This window comes from Papio anubis, chromosome 9 (genome assembly GCF_008728515.1).
Source record: "Papio anubis isolate 15944 chromosome 9, Panubis1.0, whole genome shotgun sequence".
Lineage (NCBI taxonomy): Eukaryota > Metazoa > Chordata > Mammalia > Primates > Cercopithecidae > Papio > Papio anubis.
In genome coordinates, this window is record NC_044984.1 from 72,502,890 (window position 1) to 72,526,342 (window position 23,453).

At 33.2% G+C, this 23,453-nt stretch overlaps 1 protein-coding gene across 12 annotated transcripts in view; it reads left to right on the plus strand.

Annotated features, from left to right (window-relative positions):
- Positions 1–23,453, plus strand: part of NAV3 (neuron navigator 3) — a 946,218-nt gene that overhangs the window by 885,320 nt on the left and 37,445 nt on the right. For all 12 annotated transcript variants that reach the window (XM_021923304.2, XM_031651088.1, XM_021923300.2 and 9 more), the window contains 3 exons: positions 6,817–6,900; positions 16,292–16,403; positions 22,810–22,931. In XM_021923304.2, coding sequence (XP_021778996.2) covers positions 6,817–6,900; positions 16,292–16,403; positions 22,810–22,931 — 318 coding nt within the window. The remainder of the gene's footprint in view (positions 1–6,816; positions 6,901–16,291; positions 16,404–22,809; positions 22,932–23,453) is intronic.

Genomic DNA, 23,453 nt, shown 5'->3' on the forward strand with positions numbered 1-23,453 from the left:
CAAGTCACCTATTAACTACAAGTCATTTTGAACTCATTCATTTTCTTTATGTTTGGTTTATAATGTCATTTTAGATTTCATACATCATAATGAGCCATCAAATAATTTAGTTAATACTTGATTTTTCCTCAGTTGTAAGAAGTGCTGTGTTTAAATTTCATTGAGTGTTTCATTTCATCTGAGTTAATGTCTGTTAATGTATGTAATATACACATATATTTTTAACATGCATGTACTTAAATCGATTATAGGGACTTGATAAAATTACTTATTTATAGGATATTTTAAATATAATCAAGGATTTTTTAAATGTACATTTCCCATTTGAAAGTAAATGTAAGTCTTTGTTTACTAGTTTGTTCACAGTACAAGTAAGCTTTCTACCTTTTGGTTAAATGTGAGTGCAGCCTCCAAGATGAGAAATTGTTATATTAGAAATCTAATAGCTATAATTTATAGAGATGAATTTCAATGAGTTTGGTTCTAAGAAATAATGAGTTGTTTTTAACAACAATTTTAAGTATCAGATATTCATCTTTACTCAGTATATGAAATGTTCTATCATAGCTTACGTGCTTTTCCTTTATTTGGGCTTTTTTATATATATTAATTAGTATATCACATATTTGAACTTGGCATAATTACATTTATGTGGACTCCAAACAATCTGTATTTTAATTTTTAAATTTGAAACGCATCTGTGTCTCTGTTAAAATGCATTTCTTTCCCTTTGTCCAAAAGGGGTGTGATAAGTCAAAGAGTATCTAGTTAGCTCACCTCTCATTTGACTGGCAGAGTAAAGCCCCTGTTCAGTAGAATGTATATTAAGCCTTCCCTCCCTTTTGTAAAGTTGTTCTGAACAGAGCTTCATAAAACCACAGGTAAAGTGTTAAGCTGATTCTACTAGCATATCCTTAGAAAGGAGAGCGGGTATATTGGCAGGTGCTATTGTCTGGTCTTTCTCATCAATAACCCATCAACAAACAAAAAGAAAACAGGAGCCATACAAGGAAAGGCAACTAAAGATGCTTGGTCATAGCATACAATAAACCAGGTAGCCTCTGGCCTCTTGCCCACACCTTCAGGCAACTGGGTCAGGCAGGATGCTTTTGTTTGTCTTTTTTTTTTTTTTTTTTTTTTTTTTTTGAGACGGAGTCTCTCTCTGTCACCCAGGCTGGAGTGCAGTGGCCAGATCTCAGCTCACTGCAAGCGCCGCCTCCCGGGTTTACGCCATTCTCCTGCCTCAGCCTCCTGAGTAGCTGGGACTACAGGCGCCTGCCACCTCGCCCGGCTAAGTTTTTGTATTTTTAGTTTGTTTGTCTTTTAACGTGTTTTCTTTACAAATCTCAACCATTACATAATTTGGAAATGAACACCAAGGCTAGTTATTGCTAACATTTTTAAAGACATTACTGAATGAATGTGTAAGAAAACAAAAGGTACTTTTTTGCCTTTCAGCAGATAAGTCTTTTAACCAAAAATCTCTTGGGTATTTTGAGATTGTGTTCTACTTCTTTGCTTTTTTAATATTTTCATATAATTTGCTAGTTACTCTTGCTTTTTTGCATCTCTTCTAAGAGAAAACTATTTTGTACATATTATTAATGACAAACATTTCAGTGTTTGGACAATTTTTTATAGTGTAAAAGAAATGTGAAACTTTATGTTGCAGAATCATTCTTGATTCAATTAACTACTAATTTTAAAATATAAAGTCTCATATATATATCAAGTTTATTATGGGTAAATATATATTACATATATGTTTTATATGTATACATAATATACTATATATTTTCCCATATAAATAATAAAATGCTCTAGGCATATATATGTGTGTACATATATATATGCCTTCATAATATACATATATAAAATACTATATAATATATACACTCTAGGAATACATATATGCCTATATATGCACCTATATATTTATGTATTACTATATAATCTATAGCATATATATTACTATATAATATATATAAATATATGCCTAGAGTGTTTTTAGTTTGTCAGTGGGCTGTCTCTGAATTCTATATGAAAAAATAAAATGTAGACATTATGTATAATGATATTTCATCTTATTGTTTAGCATCATAGTAATTATCTTTACATATCTATTCAGATTACTTTTGCACCAACCTAATACATTGTATGATTCCAAAACCAAAGACAATATAGATCGAAATGATATTCCATCTTGTCTACCTTTATAGACTTCACCTAACCCAAGTCAGGGGATACTGATCATCATATTAATACAATTTTACTCTGACCTAAAAATTATGCAACTGCTAAAGGAAAAATCAGAACCAAGTAAAACTGTCATTAACAACCCCCCTGAAAATCCGTATTTTTTAAAAGTCATTTTATAAAGTCTCTCAGACAAGATGGGTTACCCTGTAAGTTTAATCAGTTTTACTTTCCATTTTCTCTTCATTAAGGTGATAAAGATCATCATTAGTAGAAAAAATTTCCCTTATTTGCCTCCTTTTCCATTTACCCTATTTAGTGAGAAATTTAGCCTCTCATAACTTCTGAAGTAACAATGTTAATCTGATAAACTAAACCAAGGTGACGTAAGTTTAAGACAGTATTTTTTTTTCTTCAACTTTTAAGTTCTGGCGTACATGGGCAGGATATGCAAGTTTGTTACATGGGTCAATATATGCTATAGTGGTTTGCTGCACAGATCAACTCATCGCCTAGATATTAAGCCCACCATCCATTAGCTGTTCTTCCTGATGCTCTCCCTCCCCTAACTCCCACTGACAGGCCTTAGTGTGTGTTATTCTCCACCATGTGCCCATGTGTTCTCGTTGTTTGACTCTCACTTATAAGTGAGAACAAGTGGTGTTTGGTTTTCTCTTCCTGTGTTAGTTTGCTGAGGATAATGGCTTCCAGGTCCATCCATGTCCCTCCAAAGGATATGACCTCATTCCGTTTTATGGCTGCATAGTGTTCCATGGTGTATATGTACCACATTTTCTTTACCCAGTTTATCGTTGATGGGCATTTGGGTTGATTTCATGCCTTTGCCATTGTGAATAGTGCTGCAGTGAACATAATGCATGCAGGTATCTCTATAATAGAATTATTTTATATTCCTTTGGGTATATACCCAGTAATGGGATTGCTGGGTCAATTTCTGCTTCCAGAGCTTTGAGGAATCACCACACTGTCTTCCACATTGGTTGAACTAATTTACACTCCCACCAACAGTGTAAAAGCATTCCTTTTTCTCTGAAACCTCTGCAGCACCTGTTATTTCTTGACATTAGTAATCACCATTCTGACTGCTGTGAGATGGTATCTCATTGTGGTTTCGCTGTTACGCTTTTTTTGTATGTTTGTTGGCTGCATGACTGTCTTTTTTTAAGTGTCTATTCATGTCCTGTCTATTCATGTCTTTGCCCACTTTTTCACGGGGTAGTTTGTTTTTTACTTGTGAATTTGTTTAAGTTCCTTGTAGACTCTGGATGTTATACCTTTTTCAAATGGGTAGATTCCACAAATGTTCTCCCATTCTGCAGATTGTCTGTTCTCTCTGATGATAGTTTCTTTCGCTGTGCAAAAGGTCTTTAGTTTCATTAGATCCTATTTGTCAATTTTTGCTTTTGTCACAATTGCTTTTGGAGTTTTTATCATAAAATCTTTGCCCTTACCTATGTCTTGAATAATATTGCCTAGATTTTGTTCTAGGGTTTTTATAGTTTTTGGATTTTACATGTAAGTCTTTAATCCATCTTGAGTTAATTTTTGTATAAGGTATAAGGAAGTGGTCCAGTTTCAATTTTCTATATATGGCTAGTCAGTTCTACCAGCACCATTTATTAATTGTTTTTTCAGGTTTCCCCATTGCTTGTTTCTTTCAGGTTTGTCACGATCAGATGGTTGTAGGTGTTTTTCACTAACATAATCGTAACATACTTTTCATTGAAAACAACACGACTCAAAATGTTCTTAGTAACCAGTTATAAGTGTTTTGTGCATACTTACAAACTGTCATTCTAATCATAAATATTTTGTGGTTGCTTATAGCTATAAAATGTAGGTAATATAGTTTATACAGCATATTCTTTGTAATCCCGATTTCTTTCTCATATTTTAATTAATATGAAACTGATAAAGTATGCACAAAGGGTAAAGGAGAGTAATTTTCTTCAAGTTTACACATTTAAGGACTCATAGTACAATGATTAAACATTAAATTTCTCCACTATAGGAGAATTAAAACTGAAATATTGAGTAACATCTTACATTTCATTTAGTAAGTGCTAATAAAGTGTTTCTGTCATAATTTTCCTTATTTTAAAAGAAAAGACACGATTTTAGTTTTAGGTTCTAGCAAACAATTTTATGGACATAGTGGGATTATTTCTAACAGGTTAAACTGAAATGACCATCGTGGGCATATATATTATAAATTCACATATGAATGCTATATGATAAAAGCTAGCTTATGCTAAATACCACATGGATGAATCTCAAAACCCATGTAAAGCAAAAGAAAACCACAAAAGAATCTTGCCATTTGATTACACTTGGGTAGTTTTTAAAATAGGCATATCTAAACATAGTGTTTGAAAATGCAAGCTTGGGTAGTAAAAACTATAAACAAAAGCAAGAAAATAATTACCACGGAAGTTATGTAGAGGTTATCTTTGGGGAAGGAAGATGGAATAATGATAAGACAGGGGCAAAGAAGGGCTTTTTGGTTCTTGAAATGTCCTATTTCTTGACTTGGCTGGTGAATGCATGAATGTTCACTATGTGATAAGTCAGTGGCTGTTTTCATTTTGTTCACTTTTATATATGTGTGGATTTTTCCATAGTTGAAAAGGTAAAGTTCAGGTGTGGTGGCTCACACCTATAATCCCAGCCAGCACTTTGCAAAGCCAAAGTGGGAAGAATCACTTGAGGCAAGGAGTTGGAGAGTAGCCCAGGCAACAGAGTGAGGCACTATCTCTACAGAAAATGAAAAAAAAAAAAAAAAAAAAAAAGGTAGCTGGGCATGTTAGTACATGCCTATAATTCTTGCTACGTGGGAGGCTGAGGCAAGAGGATCACTTTACCCCAGGAGTTTAAGCCCGCAGTGAGCTAGGGTTGTGGCACTGCGCTTCAGCCTGGGTGGCAGCAAGACACTGAGTAAAAGAATAAAATAAATAATTAAAAGTTAAAATATAGGAAAAAATGAGCATAGCCGTATGCTAATTTTTCAGTTACTAGGTCTGATATCATCACATTCCTTTTTTGTCATTGAAAATTATTAAAACTATAAGATACTGTTTTTTTAAGTGGTATTTTTCCAATTAAATCTGCTAACAAACTTTGGTGTATAATTCTCAAGGGTAAGGGTGTGTGCAGAGAGAGAGAGAGTGTGTGTGTGCATGTGTGTGAGAGAGAGAAAGAGAGAAGCCAGGGAGGAGAAAAAGAAGGAAGGGGGAATGAGTGGAAAAAGATAATAAAGAGTTGTTCTGATAGATTAAAGTTTAGTAGATGTATTCCCTACTAATTGTTTTTCTCCATATTGCAGTGTCAGGTAAAGAAAGGCATCCCAGGATGAATTCAGAGCTAGGAACATGCACCTTTGTATCATAATGCTGATGGAAGGAACATGTACATTCTAACTGTTATCAATAATGGAATATATTTCCATTGTTAAGTAATGAGCCTCAATTCTTTGGATTTTTGTGATCCATTTGATAGTAGAAGCCTCAGCATTTCAATTCTGCTATAAGTACATGGAGATATATTTTATTTAAGTCATCTTATTCATGTCTTTCAAAAAGAAATTAATTTTTGACCAAGGATTTCCAAACTTTGCCCCATATGTAGGTATAATTTATTATAGACTTAGGTTGCAAAATATTAAATCATTATATCCTTTAGGGACACAATACAATTTTATCAGTTTGAGATAATGTACCTGTAGTTCTACCTCAAGCCATGGTGAGAGACTGAAGTACCCCTTCATTTTAATATTTTGGGCTCAAGTTGTTACATAAGGGCATGCAAATGGAAGCTGGCCTATTTTTGAGCTTTAATAAGATTGTCAAATACTTCTTAATCATAAGAGTTATAGTTATGTACTACAGTATGTATAATTCTCTGCAATTTAAAATAAAACCCAAAAGCCACAAAAGCTTACTGTGAAATAAAATATGATGGAATATTATTTCTAACTGGCTTATCTGTATTTCATTCATTGAAGGGAATATGAAGTAGAAAAGCCCTTTTATTGAAAAGAGTTTGGAAAGTAAAGACAACTCTTTTTGATTCAATTCTTTGTAAGTAGAAAAGAGTAAAGATAAGGTTCTAGCTGTCAGCAGATGTCTGACACTTGAAGGAGTGTATCATTACAATAGAGCAGCTAACAATATCTGCAAAGGTCATCATGAAAATATAAAAATAAGGAACATTTGTCCGTTGACCATTTCAGTTACCTCTTTTTGGGCTTTAAGTCTAAAAAACTTGGCAGATCAGAACTTTATATTTGGCATTTTGAGTGTCAAATCTCTACATGATGTGCAAGTCAGAAGGAGTTATTACTTGCAAAATACCATCTTCTTTCAGAAGTTAAACTCACATTAAATGTCAGGAGACTGAAACACTGATTTTAGGAAGACAAAGTTTAGAAAAGATGAATGAAAATGTGTGTTAAAGAAGAGTCACCAGTCAGAGCTAACTATGATAGTCATAGTATTTAAAGAGTTGGAACACATGAAATTAAGCGTTTTGTAAAATGAAGGCTTTTCTTCCATCCACAAAGATTCTGACATTTAAACTATGTTTCTTCCATTCTGTTCACAGGCACACCTTGTAGCAGCTTTTGAAAAGAGCTTAGGGAATATGACTGGCCGATTGCAAAGTCTAACCATGACAGCGGAACAAAAGGTATGTTCAGAAATTGCCACTGGAGATTGAAAGAAGACAGCAAATTGCATAGGATTCTTAAATAATACCTGAAGCTCCTTAAAAATAATACTCCAGGCTGGGTGCAGAGGCTCATGCCTGTAATCCCAGCACTTTGGGAGACCAAGGTGGGTGGATCACTTAAGGTCAGGAGTTCAAGACCAGCCTGGCCAATATGGCAGAATCCCATCTCTACTAAATATATATATATTTAGTAACTGCAGCGTGGTGGCAGTTGCCTGTAATCCCAGCTACTCAGGAGGCTGAGGCAGGGGAATCGCTTGAACCCAGGAGGCGGAGGTTGCAGTGAGCCAAGATCATACCACTGCACTCCAGCCTGGGAGACAAAAAAAAAAAAAAAGAAAGAATAATAAAATAATATTCAATTCTATACTAAATTACAACAATGATAATACCTTTCTTTTCAGATTTTAATTTAAAGATTTAATCAGTTTATTCCACATTGAAACACACAAAGGCATACGAAATTCTTTCTAGGCAGTCTTCTGGATGGAACTAGTGAAAGAATACTGAGTGTTAAGAAAGAGAAACAGTCACATAAGAGAATATTCTGGGAGCAAATTGTTACGCAGTTGACAAGAATCACACTTGGATAAGAACTTTCACAAGTACCGGTCACTAAATCCAGCTATGGGCACGGCTGTAGGCTAAGACACACAGGAAGGATGCCTGGGACCGATGTTAGGACTCTGCCAAGTAAGGGACTTCAGGTTACAGCAGCTGTGAAACAAAGACCAATCCTGTGTAATTTTGAAATAACAAGAACTAGTTGCCATCTAGGGATGTTGCTTTTGAAGAAAAGTCATTTGTTATATCAAAATGTTTAAAATGAACCTAAAGGATTTTATGGTATGAAAGAAGGAATACCAAAAAGAAAGGAATGGAGGATTTAGTTCAAAAGACAAATGTATTAAAAAGGTCCATACTGCGTAGAAAGCCTGGTCACCTTTGCTGTGATGACCAGTTAACTTACTTCTCTGCTGTTAGTCCAGCAGTCTTAACTTCTTTGGATGGGCATCAGAGATAGGTGAAGCCTCTGGAATTGTATGGTGTGTGTGTGTGTGTGTGTGTGTGTAAAAACTGTACATGTTCATAAATGATCAGGTGTCCAGAGCTTTCATCTAATTCTCAAAGAGACCCATTATATAAAAAGCTTTGGGTATTTTCAGGAATGTGTTTATCTATCCATAGGAATGGCTTCAGTTTTGTCTTTAGATTCTGTAAGGTATGTAATTAGCTTTATAAAACTAGTCTATATTACCAAATTTTGTCAGTTTACAAAAGTTTATTTTTTTAAACACAGAATGAACAGTTCAATGAAATCAAAGGAGAAAATCGAATATCCTTATAATTGCCTGGTGTTACTAGCACATTGTATTCTCTCTCATATTCTCCATATACCCTGCCCGTGAGAGAGAATATTATCCATTCCTGGAAACCCTGTTCTAGCACAGCTAACAAACTCCTTTTGAGACATACATTTTCCTTCCTTCCTTCCTTCCTTCCTTCCTTCCTTCCTTCCTTTTTCCTCTTTCTTTTTCCTTTTCTTTTTCCTGCATCTTTTCCACCGTTCCTTTCTCCTCCCTTCTACCCTCCCTTCCTTCTTTTCTCTCTCTGTCTCTCTCTCTCTCCCTCTCTTTCTTTTTTCTTTCTTTTTTTTTTTTTTTTTTTTTGCTACAGCTTGTCACTTCACTATGTAATATAAGAACACAGCAAATAGAATTACAAGGCTTTTTGAGCAGCGGATGGGAAAGAATCAAAACACTGGGCCTCAGTATTCTTGAAGGAGAATCCTGGCTATGTCTGTTAAAAGCTGGGTAATCTAGAGCAAGTTTATCTAACCTTTCTTGAACCTCCAAATCACATTTTTATAAGTGGGGATGATAATAACTACCTTGTAGGATCACTATGAGGAGTAAATCAGATACTGTTATCATGTCACATGCTAGGGGTTGTCAAAAAATATTACCTTCCTTTACATTTATCTTTTTCCCTTGAAAATTATAAGATAACACCAAATTCCTCAGTGGGCATATACCAAACATATTGCTGGAAGCCAGTGTTAGAATTTAAGTCTCAATATCTTCAAGAAGTCAAAATTAATAGAATTTTTGCCCTCCACTGGATATTTTCTTGAACTCTATTATATCTGTAAGTGAATTTTCTCATAGAAACGGAAAAAAAAAATGCAGAGGTATATTAACTTATGATGCCTATGATTAATGCCCAAATATTTAAAAATAATTTCTATGACATAAGAAATAACGTGTCTACATTATCCTTAAAATCACATTGCCAAAATTATAAAATTTTCTCAGAAGATACCAGAATGTCTCATATTGGCCTTATCACATTTTTAACTGAAAATAAAATAACTTCTTTTTGAATTGCAAACTATATACACACAACAGTCTTGGTTAACTGTTCATTAATTTGAGGTTATAACTTGCCTATTCTCAAAGTGATATTTAAAAGCCTATAAAATTATTTGCAATATGAAATTGTATAATTCAAGGACAGAATGTAATTAAAACCAGTAGAGTAATGTATATTACAATATACCTCAGCCTCGATAATTACTACTGCAAGGAACTGAACTGAATTGAATTTCAAGGAAGCTAAGGTACAAAGGGAGATTGCTAGGTATGTTTTATTCTCTTTTCTGGCCAGAAGAACATAATTTAGACTGAAGAGACAAACTCTTTGGCACTAAATTCAAGGACGAATTTATTGCCAAGGTTTTAAAATTGGGGTCATGGAATAACAAAAGACAAAATCACTGTTCAAATAGACATTTCTCTAAAAGCTAAGGGCATAACATTTAATCATATTTCACTAAAGGCATTTCTTCAGGGAGCTGAGATAAAAGGGTATATTGCTCTCTGGTGATTCAGCAATCCTGAGAAAAGGCTTGTGAAGCATAGAGCAGAGATTCTTAAACTCCCTACCCCAAGTTATAAGGTTCATTTGTCTATTTAGTCATTCATCAAGTTTATATTGAATTTGTGCTCTTCTAATGACAAAACAGTACAGACAATATAGATATAGAATGATAGATATAGGTCTATATCTATAAACATAGATATCTACCAGAACTCTAAAAGCATATTATACATATATATAATATTCCTCATGGAGTTTATATTTCTCATACATATCTCATATATATGTATCTCTTTATCATTGAAGTTATATTTTAGGAGGGCAACAGATGATAATAAAAATATAATTAAAACAGGCCGGGTGTGGTGACTCATGCATGTAATCCCAGCACTTTGAGAGGCTGAGGCAGGCAGATTCCCTGAGATCAGGAGTACAAGACCAGCCTGGCCAACATAGTGAAACTCTATCTCTACTATAAACAAAAATTAGCTGGGCGTGGTGGTGGGCACCTGTAGTTCCAACTATTCAGGAGGTTGAGGCAGGAGAATCACTTAAACCTGGGAGGTGGAGGTTGCAGTGAGCCGAGATCATGCCACTGCACTCCAGCCTGGGCGACAAAGCAAGACTCTGTCTCAAATTTAAAAATAAATAAATAAATAAATAAAAATTATATATATATATATATATATATAACCTATAACTAAAACATATAGAATTTCAGGTAATGATAAGCACTAGCAAAAAACGTAAAGCTGAGAATGAGGATATTGAGAAGCTGGGTTGGAAGCTAAAACATGAAGTAACAAAGGCCAAGGTGGTTTCATGTTCTTGATTACATACTTTAAAAATGGATAAACTAAATTAAGACTCAGATTCTAGTATTTGGGCTTCACAGTGTGATTTTCAGCAATCACATGGCGTTAATAGCCTGAAGCTACATCAAAATTTTTGTTTGATTTATAGACCAAAATAACTGCCTTGAATAAAGAGGGATTCACTCCTAATACTTTTCCTATTTCCTGATGCCAAATAACACTGAATCTCTTGCCAAATTTGTGTACCAGAACACTGGTTTTATACACTTAGAGCCTGGTAAGAAAGAAAAGACATGTATGAATAACTCAGAAGGCAGAAAATTATCATGCCATTAGACTCAGTACAATGTCATGTGCATTCTGAAAGGAAACATCTGCAGAGGCAGGAGAATCGCTTGAAACCCAGAGGTGAAGGTTGCCCTGAGCCAGGATCATGCAACTGCACTCCAGCCTGAGTGACAGAGAAAGACTCCGTCTCAAAAATCAAAATTACAAAAAAAGAAAAAAAATAGTGATCAATCTGGCAGCATTTTCTGCAAGTTAAACAGTATTCCCAATAGCTGCTAAAAGAAGACATGCTATATAATAGTAAGTCTGTAAGTAGGTAAAAATCAAGAGAATTGTTAATATGCTTGCTGAGAGTGAAATTATCTCTAGACATTATCCTATCCCTAACCCAGGGCTCGTAGACTATGACATTGATGTAGTTTGATCAAGAATTTTATCCTGATTTCAAATCCTTGTCTCTTCACCAGCACTTCTTCACCAGGAATATATGAAAAAAATTAAACCTGATGCCCTGAGGCATCCAATACATGTGCTGAAATAACTTCTTTTCTCACTCTCTAGAATGGTACTAGCTATGTACCACTCTTGTCAGAATCAAGGATATTGCTACTAAATCATTGTGCAGGGCTTAATTTTCTCACAGAATGCCAGTTGAGAAAGGCTCAACTTCTAGGAATCCAGCAAACTATATTTTTATAAGTAACATTCTTACAGAACTACTTCTAAATCCTTGTGTTCAAAATTACTAAAGCTATATTCTCAGCTCAATATTTCAGAATTTAAAATTTAAAAGACTTTCAAATTAGTTCCCTGTAGCTGTCATGCCAAGGCAGTTAGAACATACGTTAAGGGTATGAGAAGTTTTTCTTGTTAGAAGGTCAGAACAGGCAGAGGAATATCTCCTTGTATGAGTGATGAAGCTCAGATATTGACTACTATCCTAACAATAAAGCCTAGTAGTTTGCTCATTTGTTACCTCTCTGAAACTTTTTTTGGGTGACTACAAAACAGGAATTGAAACCTTCAAAATAAGGGAATTTGAAACCAAATCTTTGAAAATAGATAACGCTGCAACTAAAAATTTAGTTGAATAGGATTTTTACATTAACTCTCCCCAATTTACATTATGATAGTTGCCATCTAGAAGTGTTTTTAAAAATATATATTGCTAGAGTCAGATGATGAATCCATTAATCTTTAGGGCATAGAATAATGTGAATCTAAAATTTTCAAATTACTTACCCTACTGGTATTTGGTGAATGTAATTTATTGAAACTAGATGCCATAGGGATGGTCAGGTTCTTTCAGTAGAACAATTAGCAAGACTTCAGAAGCAAGGTGGAGTGAGAAGGGAGGACCTGTTTGAGGAGACTAGAGCTGGGAAGTGTGAGATTAACAGTGCCAACATGAGGAGGTAAAGGACAGATGTGGTGGAAAATTTAAACAGCCTTGCCTAGAAGTTCAAGTTAGTTGATGGCATTTGTTGATGAGATTGTCCCAAGCATGTCTGATTCTCAACAAAGTCTTTATTACTGAGAAATTTGGAAAGAGATCAAGTATAGTTAAGAAATTGGGTTGGAAAGACCACCAGGAAAGGCTAGTATTCTGACACAAAATTTGATCATTTTATTTTGAAGCATTTCAAGCCTGACCTGAATGAATTGTTTAGTCTCAGACACATGCATAAAACTGTGAAAAGAGACACTGACTCCATTCAGCTTCTTTAACATGAGAAACTTTCATGGAAAACTAGAACTTTACAAGGTCAGCAGGTGTTGGAGGTATCATTATCTTGAATAGCTCATTGGAGGAAAATGAAATCTTAGTTTGGTTCTCAGGTTTTAAAATATCTATCATTTTTGAAAAATGTGAAGTAACAAAATATGATCTGATTATCTTATTCCTAAAATCTTTTGCAGAATTATCCCAGCCTCGATGTTCTCTTTAGTATTTAATGAGAATAAGAAACTGAAAATGACTGAATTGAAAGAGTAGACTTTAAATCCATATCTTGATGGCACATACATTTTTTTCAGTTTTTTTCCTGAATGATTAATAAGGATTTTCAAAACTTGAATATCTTCTATTTTTCCCTTCAACATAAAGAAATTATATGAAAATATTTTAGAATATCTAATGATGTTATAGTTAGCTATCTCAGGAATTCATTTCTAATCATATACCTCATCCAAACTCCCCACTAGGAACAAAAATAAAATAAAATAAAAATTCTTAGTTGCGTCTGGAGGCCGCATTACAATTTCTATGCACTATAGAAACCTGAAAAAATACAGCTTAAAAAAAAAATGTGAACAGTAACCATAATTATGAAGAAGAAAAATGAAGACTAGAAATAAACTATTGAAAAATTTCCATGTCTCAGTTAAGTTTTTATTTTAAAATTATTTATGCTTATCTCTATAATACTATTGGGAAAGAGAGAAAGGAAAACCTGACTTCGTTCTCATCCAAAGGAGGTGATTCCACTGATTTAGCCAAAATAAGACTCCCTGGTTATAATAACTAATAAAGTTGTTGGCGTTTTTTATACGGTACCCCACTCACTAGGTGATCAGACACCCTCTTGCAAAAAAAAAAAATATGTATGCAATAAAGTTGAAGTTTTATGTTATTCTTTCAAGGGAGAAACATCTGTTTAACGCAGACCAGAACATTTCAACAAAATCATCCCAATATTTATGGAGATCATAAATCAGGTGAAAAAGCATATTCATCAACAACTAAAGAAACTACATTAAATAGTCTCGAAGCACATTTTCATTTTTTTTCTGACAGGAAAACAGGTTTCAGAAGGGTGGAGACATTTTACCATGGCTTTTAACAGTGAGGTAGGATATTTAAATAAAAAGAAAATTTTGTGGAAAGCTCAGAGAAAAAAGATGGGTGCGACTTGAGTGACAAGGTGAGAGCAGATCTCATTAACTGAAATGAGAGAGAAGGAAGGAATTTTGCAAATATGGAAAGATAACTAGTGCAGGTTTGAACAGATTATGTCAATCAATGTAGAATTTAGCTATCTTTTTAATCAAAGACTATGGAATATTTTATAGGTGTTTGCTTATACTCATAAAGTTCTAAAGAAATAGCAGTATGAATTTGGTTGAACTAATTTTTTTCATAGATATGATTCTCTCAAGTTATATAGCAGATATATTTCTTAACTAGTTATTCTTCCTTTTACATATATTGTGCCACATTGAGTAACAACTAACCTGTTAATATCTATTGCTTTTTAAAAGATAATTAATATTAGAAAGTGATCATTTTTCTATTTCATATTAAATATGATATTCTGAAAAAGCAACATTGCCTGAATGTTCTACATTTTATCTTTTTGAAAACAGGTTTTATAAGAGATTTCTCGTGAAAAGCTGAATGTTTTGACACTGAAATAAGTCCGCTAACTCAAAGCTAAGCTTAATTTTTTGACATTGTTGGCATGAGGTCTCATTACCACTTTTTTCCTTTAAAGCTACAGGCAAATGTTTTAACAGATTTTAATCCATAGTACAGGCATAATTGATCTTAAATTTAAGGGGAAAAATCTGATTTTAATTAGAATTTAATTTGCATTCTAGTATTTATGTTGTAAAATTAATATTTACATTATATGATTCCACTCTGTACCATTTATTTCTTTTTGAAAAATTTTCCAGTAAGAGCAGAATAAATTTTCAGTAAATATTTTATTTCTTGGGGGATATTTTTAAATGGAAAATATATTAAGTTTTGGTAAAATCTGTTGCTAATTTGGCAATGGACAGAATATAAAAATTGGAGAGACTGAGTCATTATGATGAGTTGGGTCTGACTTTTGTTATGACAATGGAAATTTCCCACAAATATTATATTCTTCTTTGATAATAAATATAGTCGAAGTGAATTGCAGTCAAGTATTTGAAGACCCATCTATAAATTTAGGAGGTTACTATTGATTTTTCATTATGAGAGATGCTTCCACTCATAAGCTACTGAAAGTCCATAAGAAGGTTTGGTTGTTTGTTTTAAATTTAAGTGTTCTTTATCAGGAAAATGTCAGGTATGCAATGAAAATAGATACATGAGGTGTCAGGTATCTATTCCAAACTTGGATATCACTTCAATTAGCATCATCTATCTTTTTTTTTTTTAAGAGTCTAAGTTTAAAATAGTCAATGGATATTCCCATGTATGAAGCAATTTTCCGCAAAGGCTGCTGCTGATGATCTTTTTAAAATGTATGTTCTGGGAGACATTGATTAAAGATAAATTATTTACCAGAGAATGAAGAACCCAAGCCCGATTATTTGGCTTTCTGCCAAAGATGCTAAAGGAAATGATGAATGACAAATACATTACCAAGGAATTCCCCCTCTAAGAGACTGACAAAGATCTGATTTTTAGGATTATATTACCACCATGAAAGATACTTGTTACTGAGCTTCTAATGGAAATTCAGTCTATACTGAAGCAACACTCAGTTATTTTTCTTTCTATCTTTTTCCGAGTTATTTTATCTTCCAAAAATGAGTTATTCCTGTTAAAATAATTCACTTAAATAACTATGAAAGTTCAAATGTGTGCAAGTATTTTATTGGGACATATCTTATAATTACTTTAAATTCAAAAAGAAAATATATGCTTTATTAAAATTTGATCTGTAAGCTGCTTTGTTTGTAATTTAACTATTATTTAAAAATTGTATAATACATATATTTCTATTTACTTTATTCCTGTGTTGCTTTGGCTTGGTGAGACTAGGTCTCCATCTTAGGAGTTTCATTGAATGAAAAAGTATCAGAATGTAACATGACCTTGATATAGCATCAGAATTTAATAAGATGACATTTAATAGGAATTAGGGGTAAGTTCCAGGTTTTACACTTAAATACAAAGAATCAATTTTGCAGACACAAAATACTTCAAACAAAATCTGAAATCATTGGTTTGACAAAACTTCAGGTTTGTAGTTGACAATAAATATAATGCAATGCAGCAGTGCAATAGTGATATCTAAATATCTAATGTAATCATAGGTAATATTAGTAAGTATGTGATCTGAAATGAGTGGTGTGATATCCTGTTTTACTTTGTACTGGTGAGTTCCGGGTCCCACCCTTTGAAAAGAATAAAGACTATTCATCTCTCTTTTATAAGACAATAACTAAGAAAAACAAACAAACACCTCCTTTACTTTAGCTAAGAAAGAAGTTATTAGGTACAACTTGACAAGTTCAGCTAAGCATCCAAATCTTCCAGGAGGTTGTTACTACATAAAATCAAGCCTTTTAAATTCAACTATGAGCAAGGAGATTTTACTTTTCTTTCTAGGTATTAAAGCTTCCAAACTCTGTTTGTTTCACAGGAGTCTGAACTTATAGAACTAAGAGAAACCATTGAAATGCTGAAGGCTCAGAATTCTGCTGCCCAGGCGGCTATTCAGGGAGCGCTGAATGGTCCAGACCATCCTCCCAAAGGTATATTTAGAAATCGTTTCATTTCCACCCAATATAATAGGCATCTATTTTATTTACTAATTAGAGTAAAACTGCATTTACTCAGTGTCATTGCCTTTTATAATGAATAAGTTGGTATTAACGTGGTCAGAATCCTAGAATTTTAGGATAGTGACTTTCATTATCAAATAATTTTTAAATTGGTCTTATGAAATTTGGTTCTATAGTTGTGTATACACATCTTTCCACTTGATTCAATGGAGATGGAGATGGAGTGGTTGGTTAATACATGCATATCTGACTTCAGGCAAAACAAACCCATTAATGAGTATGATAATCTAGATCTGTATATAAAAATGAAATAGTCAATATGATGATACAGCAAGCAGTGGGCATTGGGAACAACTTTTCCTGGATGGAGCCTACAAAAAGGTACATTTCCTGTAGATAATTTTAAAACAATAAAAACAACAGGCGAAAGGTAGGTATATTTTATATTATTCCTATGCTTAAGCAATTCTAAACAATAAAAATACTTCTGCCACTGCCCCTACCCCTGAGTTCACCACTGAAGAAATGCTCATTATTAATATCGTGTCATTTTTTTCCTTTACATTGGTTCTATTTACTCATTTCCTGACACTTTTCAATGGCATTCAACATGCTCAACTCTTTCCCAGCTTCAAAAATCCTGACCTAAAACATGAATGCCTTATTATCTCTCTTTTCATTTCCAGAAGAATTCTGAGAAAAATTTTATGAACTCTTTCAATGTCTTCAGCCACCAACCATCTTTAGACCACTGGAGTGTAGCTCCTTTTCCCTCCACTCCACCAAAATTATGCTCTCCGGGATCGGTAGAAACTTATATGACACTAAATTCAGTAAAACATTTAAATTCTCATTGTATTAGACAGATGTGGAAACAGTATTTGATGCGGATATTCATTTCTTCCTATGTGAAATATTCGGTTTTTCTAATGTTCATGACATCACACATTTTTGGTTTTTCTTCTGCTCCTTTGAAATGTTTTTTAATATTTCTTTTATAAATTCACTCTTTTGTATCCATTTGTTAATTGTTGATATCCTAAGCTCTCTTCCATTATGATTCTGTATATTATGATTCTATGCATCCTATTTAAAAATATATAGAAAATCATCTCATACTCTAGCTGTAATTTTTATTAATGTGTTAATAGCTAATAACTGTCAAATCTAGGTCTGCAGGCCAGGCTCTGTATATAGAGCTACCGAGAACTCCATGTGGATATCTTTGAATGTCTGTTTTGCATCTTAAAACCAATGTCTCCAAACTTTAACTTGTCTTCTGTCTCAGACCTGCTGCTCCTTCAGTGCTTTTTGCCTCAGTGGATAGCACCACCATCCTTCCATTTAGCCAGAAATCTAAGTATTCTTCATAATTCCTCCTCTTCTCGTTGAATAAATTACCAAGATCTATTGATCCCACTCCTTAAGTATCTCTTGGATCTGTTCACTTTTCTCTGGTTTTACTCTCACCATCCATCACCTCTCTCCTGAACCATGACCACAAACCCCTCAATAGCCTTCCTCTTCTTAATCTTATCTGCTTTACACCAGTCTTCACAGTGAAGCCAGAACAGTCATTAAGAAACACATCTACAGGTATCCCATTGCCTTTAGAATGGAATATAGACTCCTCAACTTGCCATAATCTCTCTTCACCAGCTTCATTTATTCAACAAATATTTATTCATAACCAACTATGTGCCCAATGAAGCACATATAGACTTTACTTCTTGTTCTGTTGTTGCATTGTATATTCCATATTTCAGCTATCCTGAATTTTTTTTCAATTCTTCATAAGTTCTTTATGAATTGCATTCATTCCATTTAGAATATTCTACCTTGTTTGATCAGCATAAAAACTTTTTGAGACACTGCAGCAGGTAACCCAAATATGCTTTCTTGATTCCTACACTGAATGAAGTCCGCTGTGATATGTTTCTGGAAGTAGCAATACTTCCCTTCTTAAAATTACATTATACTTTGGGGCTTTTATTTAAGATATGTCTTTCCTGATTTACAATAGTAGAGTTTGTTTTTTCACTCTTTTGAAAGACATCAGGATGCCCATGATGATGTCTTGCACATAAAAGGGGTTTATTTGAATTTTTAAAAGAAGAATAAAGTAATTTTTAAATGAATTTCAATTTACATTTTAGGAAAACAGTTACATAAAGTGAGATATGCATAAATTGAAGGACAAAGTAGTTCTATAGGGGCTACTTCTCTCAAGAATTTAGCAACTTTCCATGTGGGGGAGTGATTTATGTGATGCATGGAAAATTACTGCATATTTAAAGCTTATCTTAGAGCTATAATAAAGCAGCTTATGTTCTAAATCTTCATGTCGTAAATAGGTCCAGAAGGGATTTAAAAAGGCTTAATCCTTACTTTAACACAGCACAAGTCACTGAAGTGAAACTTGCTGAAAGGATTCCTTTTATCTTAAGCAACAGGTAGCTGAATATGACTACTGAAATTGAAAAATTGGAATGCCTTTGCTCAGAAATGTGGGAGGGGTGATGCTTAAGGTGAAAAATACCAGTTAATATTTACATCGACCAATAAATATTAAAAAATAATTTGCTAGGTTTTAAAAGTAACAAAAACCACTGGTTATAAAGGATTGAATGTATACAAGATAGTTAGATTGTATTTCTGTAATATTAAAACTCAGTATTAAATGTAATGAACATAGAGTGATTCTTATCACATTGACCATTGACATTACATGGAAAAAATAGTCAGTTAGACTAATTATGTGTCTTTCCATGGGTTATTAAGGTAATTGTATGGCATATACATTTATATTTGGAAATCACATTGAAATTTACTTTTAGAGACCCTTAAAATATGTATGTAATGTATATTTTTACATATGATTTTAGAAGATATATTTGGAATGAGGCAACAGTCTTATAGACAGGCCAGACTATCACAAAATCACACACCAGTTTGTGAATGTGTTTTCTATTTTCTCTAAATTAATGCCTCACATTCATTAATGAAGTCTGATAAATAATTACAGTCTATAATAAAATTTTTTTTGTTTAGAAACATATGTAAACACCTGCTATTAAGTACTAGGCATTATCAGATCTTAAAATACAAAGATTTAAAAAATTACCTTTGTTCATGGAGCTCACAATCCACTGCAAATACAGTATTTGTGATAAGAAATTTGAAAGTTGAAGGTACTAGAAAATTTTACCTTTTTTTTTCAAAATGTGTTATTGCTTTCTAAGTCACTACTTCTGTGTAAATATAGAATTGTTTTTCCTTAAGATACACCAAATACAGTGGGATAACACATGTATTAAAATTCTGTCAGCACTAAATATTTTTTAGAAATAATGATAGGCAAATGTAGTTATAGTGAATGAAAAATCAGAATCGATTTATTTAACACTATGTATTGATTGATACCACATGCCATATGCTATATAAGGTTTGGAATATATAATGGTAAACAAAATAGATATGGTCTTTGTCTCCATAGAACTTTTAGTCTAGTGGGAGAGCAGAGGGTAAATGAATGTATGTGATCATTGGTGAAGCTGAACATGTATACCAAAACAGTTATAAGTTCTAAGATGGAAAATAACGGGTACCATAGGGAAGGAGGGTACCAAGGAACCTACTGGAGGTTACACAGTCACGGAAGATTACTCTAAGGTAGTAATATTCTAGTGAATATCCAAGGAATAATTGTCAATCACATTATAAGTCGTGAGGGAGGAGCATTTCAAAAGAGCTTTGAGGCAGAAAATAAATTAGTTCCCTTATGGAACTAATGTAAGGAAAATACTAAGCAAATGTGTAAGAAGAAGAACACAATTGATGAGTTAAGGACTGACAAGATTACTGACGGATTGTAGGCCATATTTAGAAGATGGATTTTTATCTATTCTTATTACAGTGAGAAGTTATTGAAAGGTCTTAAGTGGGGGAGTGATGATGAAGTTTTCCTTTTAAAAAGATTTTTGTAGCTATTGTTTATAGAATGGTTTGAAGATGAGTAAGTTCAATAGCAATGCTTGCTGTAAAGGTTATGTTGATAGCTTGAACTGGGGCAGTGGTGACGCAGAGGATGGGAGGTAGAAAATGACAAGTGAACAAACACGTACCTGAAAATTTCACTTTAAAAATAGGCTTCTCCACTCATTCAGATTGCTGATATTCATTTGGTTAGCTATTCTTTACTGAACTTTATGATGCCCCATGTACTGAATTAAATACTTAGAAGTATTAAAAAAGAAATTGTTAGGGAACGGTAAAATGCATTTCCTTCATTTCACAATATTATTAATATTATGGCTTTGCTAATCTTTACTGGTGAATGCAGTCGTAAGTGAAGGTAACTGATACCTCCAAGGACTACTTTTGACCTATGATTATAATAATTTACCTATCTTTTAAAAATTTTAGTATTAAAGAAGTCAGACACAGTTTATTAATTTGGGATATAATAAAAATTCTGAAGTACTGTAATACTTTGTGCTTTTCTATTTGTGAAAGTTAATTATTAGGAACGAGCTAGCAAATGGGAAATCTTTTTCAAAAAGCTAATGGCTGATCTCAGCAAAAATTTAAAACCCGAAGAAATACCTACACATATTCTTCTATTGTCTATTTATATGAGTTCCATAATAGTTGATTAAAGGATACCAGATTCCTTTATTGTTGAATTGAAACCTCCTACATGAATACCTTGATTTAGGTTTAGGAGTTGGTAATGTTTTAGCATGCAAAACCAGTTCATGTTCTCATCACTACTTTTTAAAATAATTTTAAGGGACGAATTCTAGGGATTCTAAACAAAAAAACTCTATGTGTTTCTTCCTATAAAACTTTTCAGCATGATTGCCTTAGTAGAAAAATTAAGGGACTAATTGATATGTATGTATATGATGATGAGGATATACATATACACACACATACATATATATGTAAATACATATATTACATGTCTATTAATACATACATATTTGTTATATGTTTTGAAAGCAACCAATTATAGTTTTGTTGCCATGGATCATTTTTACTATTCAGTAAATCAGTCAATTGAAAAGACTTGATTTTATGGTACTAGTTTTATTGAAACTTTGTCAGCTTTAGAATAAATTTTGACATCTTACAACTTCTACTGAGATATTTTTGCTTGCCTAATCTGCCTTGATGACAATAAGTATATTAATGGAAATTGACTAAAAGCAAGTGTGAGCTTAAGCACAATTTTGTAAATTTTCTTAGTGTCTCAGTAATACCTATACTAGTGCATTTTAGGTAGGAAAAAATTCAGTTTGTTTTATTTTTAATAACTAAAAATCTATAAGCTGCTTGTATAAAAGAAATAGATACCTTTAAACATGATTAAATATCAAATGCTGTTCTCTTCAAAATATCTTAACTAAAGAAGCACTGCTTGCTTTTAGAAGTTAAGCAAGGCCATACCACATGCTGCATACATGGCAGTTAACACAATGGATATTAGAATCAGCCTAGGGCTGAGCCTGGCTCCACTATTTTTCAGCTATGTGACCATGTGAAAATTACATTTAGTAAATAAACTCATTTCAGTGGTTTGCTTTAATAATAAAATTAGATACTCTGGGGCATATCAAGCATATTATAAAACCTAGTTTTATTATTATTTGTTATTGATGTTACTTTTACTATTCTATAATAAGTCATGGGCAGGGAGTAGGGATACATTGGAAGAATTGCACTGTTTTAAATATGTCCTCTGTTTAATTCACAAACTCAGTCTACCTAGGCTTTCTTTGGAGGATCTGCCTTTCATTGGCTGTTTGACTTTGGCCAAGTTACTTAACTTCTTTTCACTTCAGTTTCCTCATCTGTGAGATTATGTGCTTACATGACTTCAAGGTTTGTTTTGGCTCTAATATGGTATGATTCTATGAAATGGAAAGTTAATACATTTTGCTCTAGTAACTGTATTTGAAGCACAAATATTAAAAAGGCACAATTAATTCTCATTTTATTATGAGTTTCCATTTACTCCTTGAAGGTAATCATTCAGAACAAATCATTTTGGAAGAGCTGTTTGATCCAGGCATTCAGTAAAAATCATTAGCATAGCATTTAATTTTAGACAAAACTCAGAACTCATTAAACTGCCAGGGCTGCAGACTTATATGAGATTCCCATTAAATCTTAATGTAGATACCTCAGTTAATTAAAACAAATATGGTTGTACTAAACTTCTAAAACCAAAACTGCATTGAAATTATCTGTACAAATCCTTGTTGACCTTTATTAGAGAACTTCCTCTCAAAAGACCTAAAAGACTTATTTGTTCAGATCGAGACTCTTCATGAGCCAATGTGATTCTCTCTCTCTCTCTCTCTATTGCTAGATCTTCGCATCAGAAGACAGCATTCCTCTGAAAGTGTTTCTAGTATCAACAGTGCCACAAGCCATTCCAGTATTGGCAGTGGTAATGATGCTGATTCTAAGAAGAAGAAAAAGAAGAACTGGGTAAGCCACCGTCCTTCATCTAATTCAGAAGCTTATTAATGCATCATGTGTTAGGCCTTTTTCTTTGAGGCTTCAGTGATCTGCAGCAGTTTACAAAGTGCCCCATTCAAGCTACTGACACCTCAGATGCTGCACTCACCACCGAAATTGGTGTGGCATGTACTGAAAAGCATACATTTCAATGTTGGGACTAAACTTGGGTTTGAATCACCACTAGATCTAGACCTTTTGAGGGGCCTGAATTTTCTTATCTATAAAAGGATAGTTAATAGCAACTATATTTATTTGTGAATACCATTTATTCACAGATGTTATCTTGTTTTTCTATAGTATAACTATAGAAAGTCAATAGTATAGCTATAGAGTTATACTAAAGAAAAATAAGATAACATCTGTGAATAAATGTCTTAAAATAGGGGTTTATTGTGGGGGTAGAGATGAAGGAAAAGTGAAAAAATGATGATGATCATGATGATGATATGATGATGATGATGTTGATAGTGGTGTTGGAGGAAAAGGAGG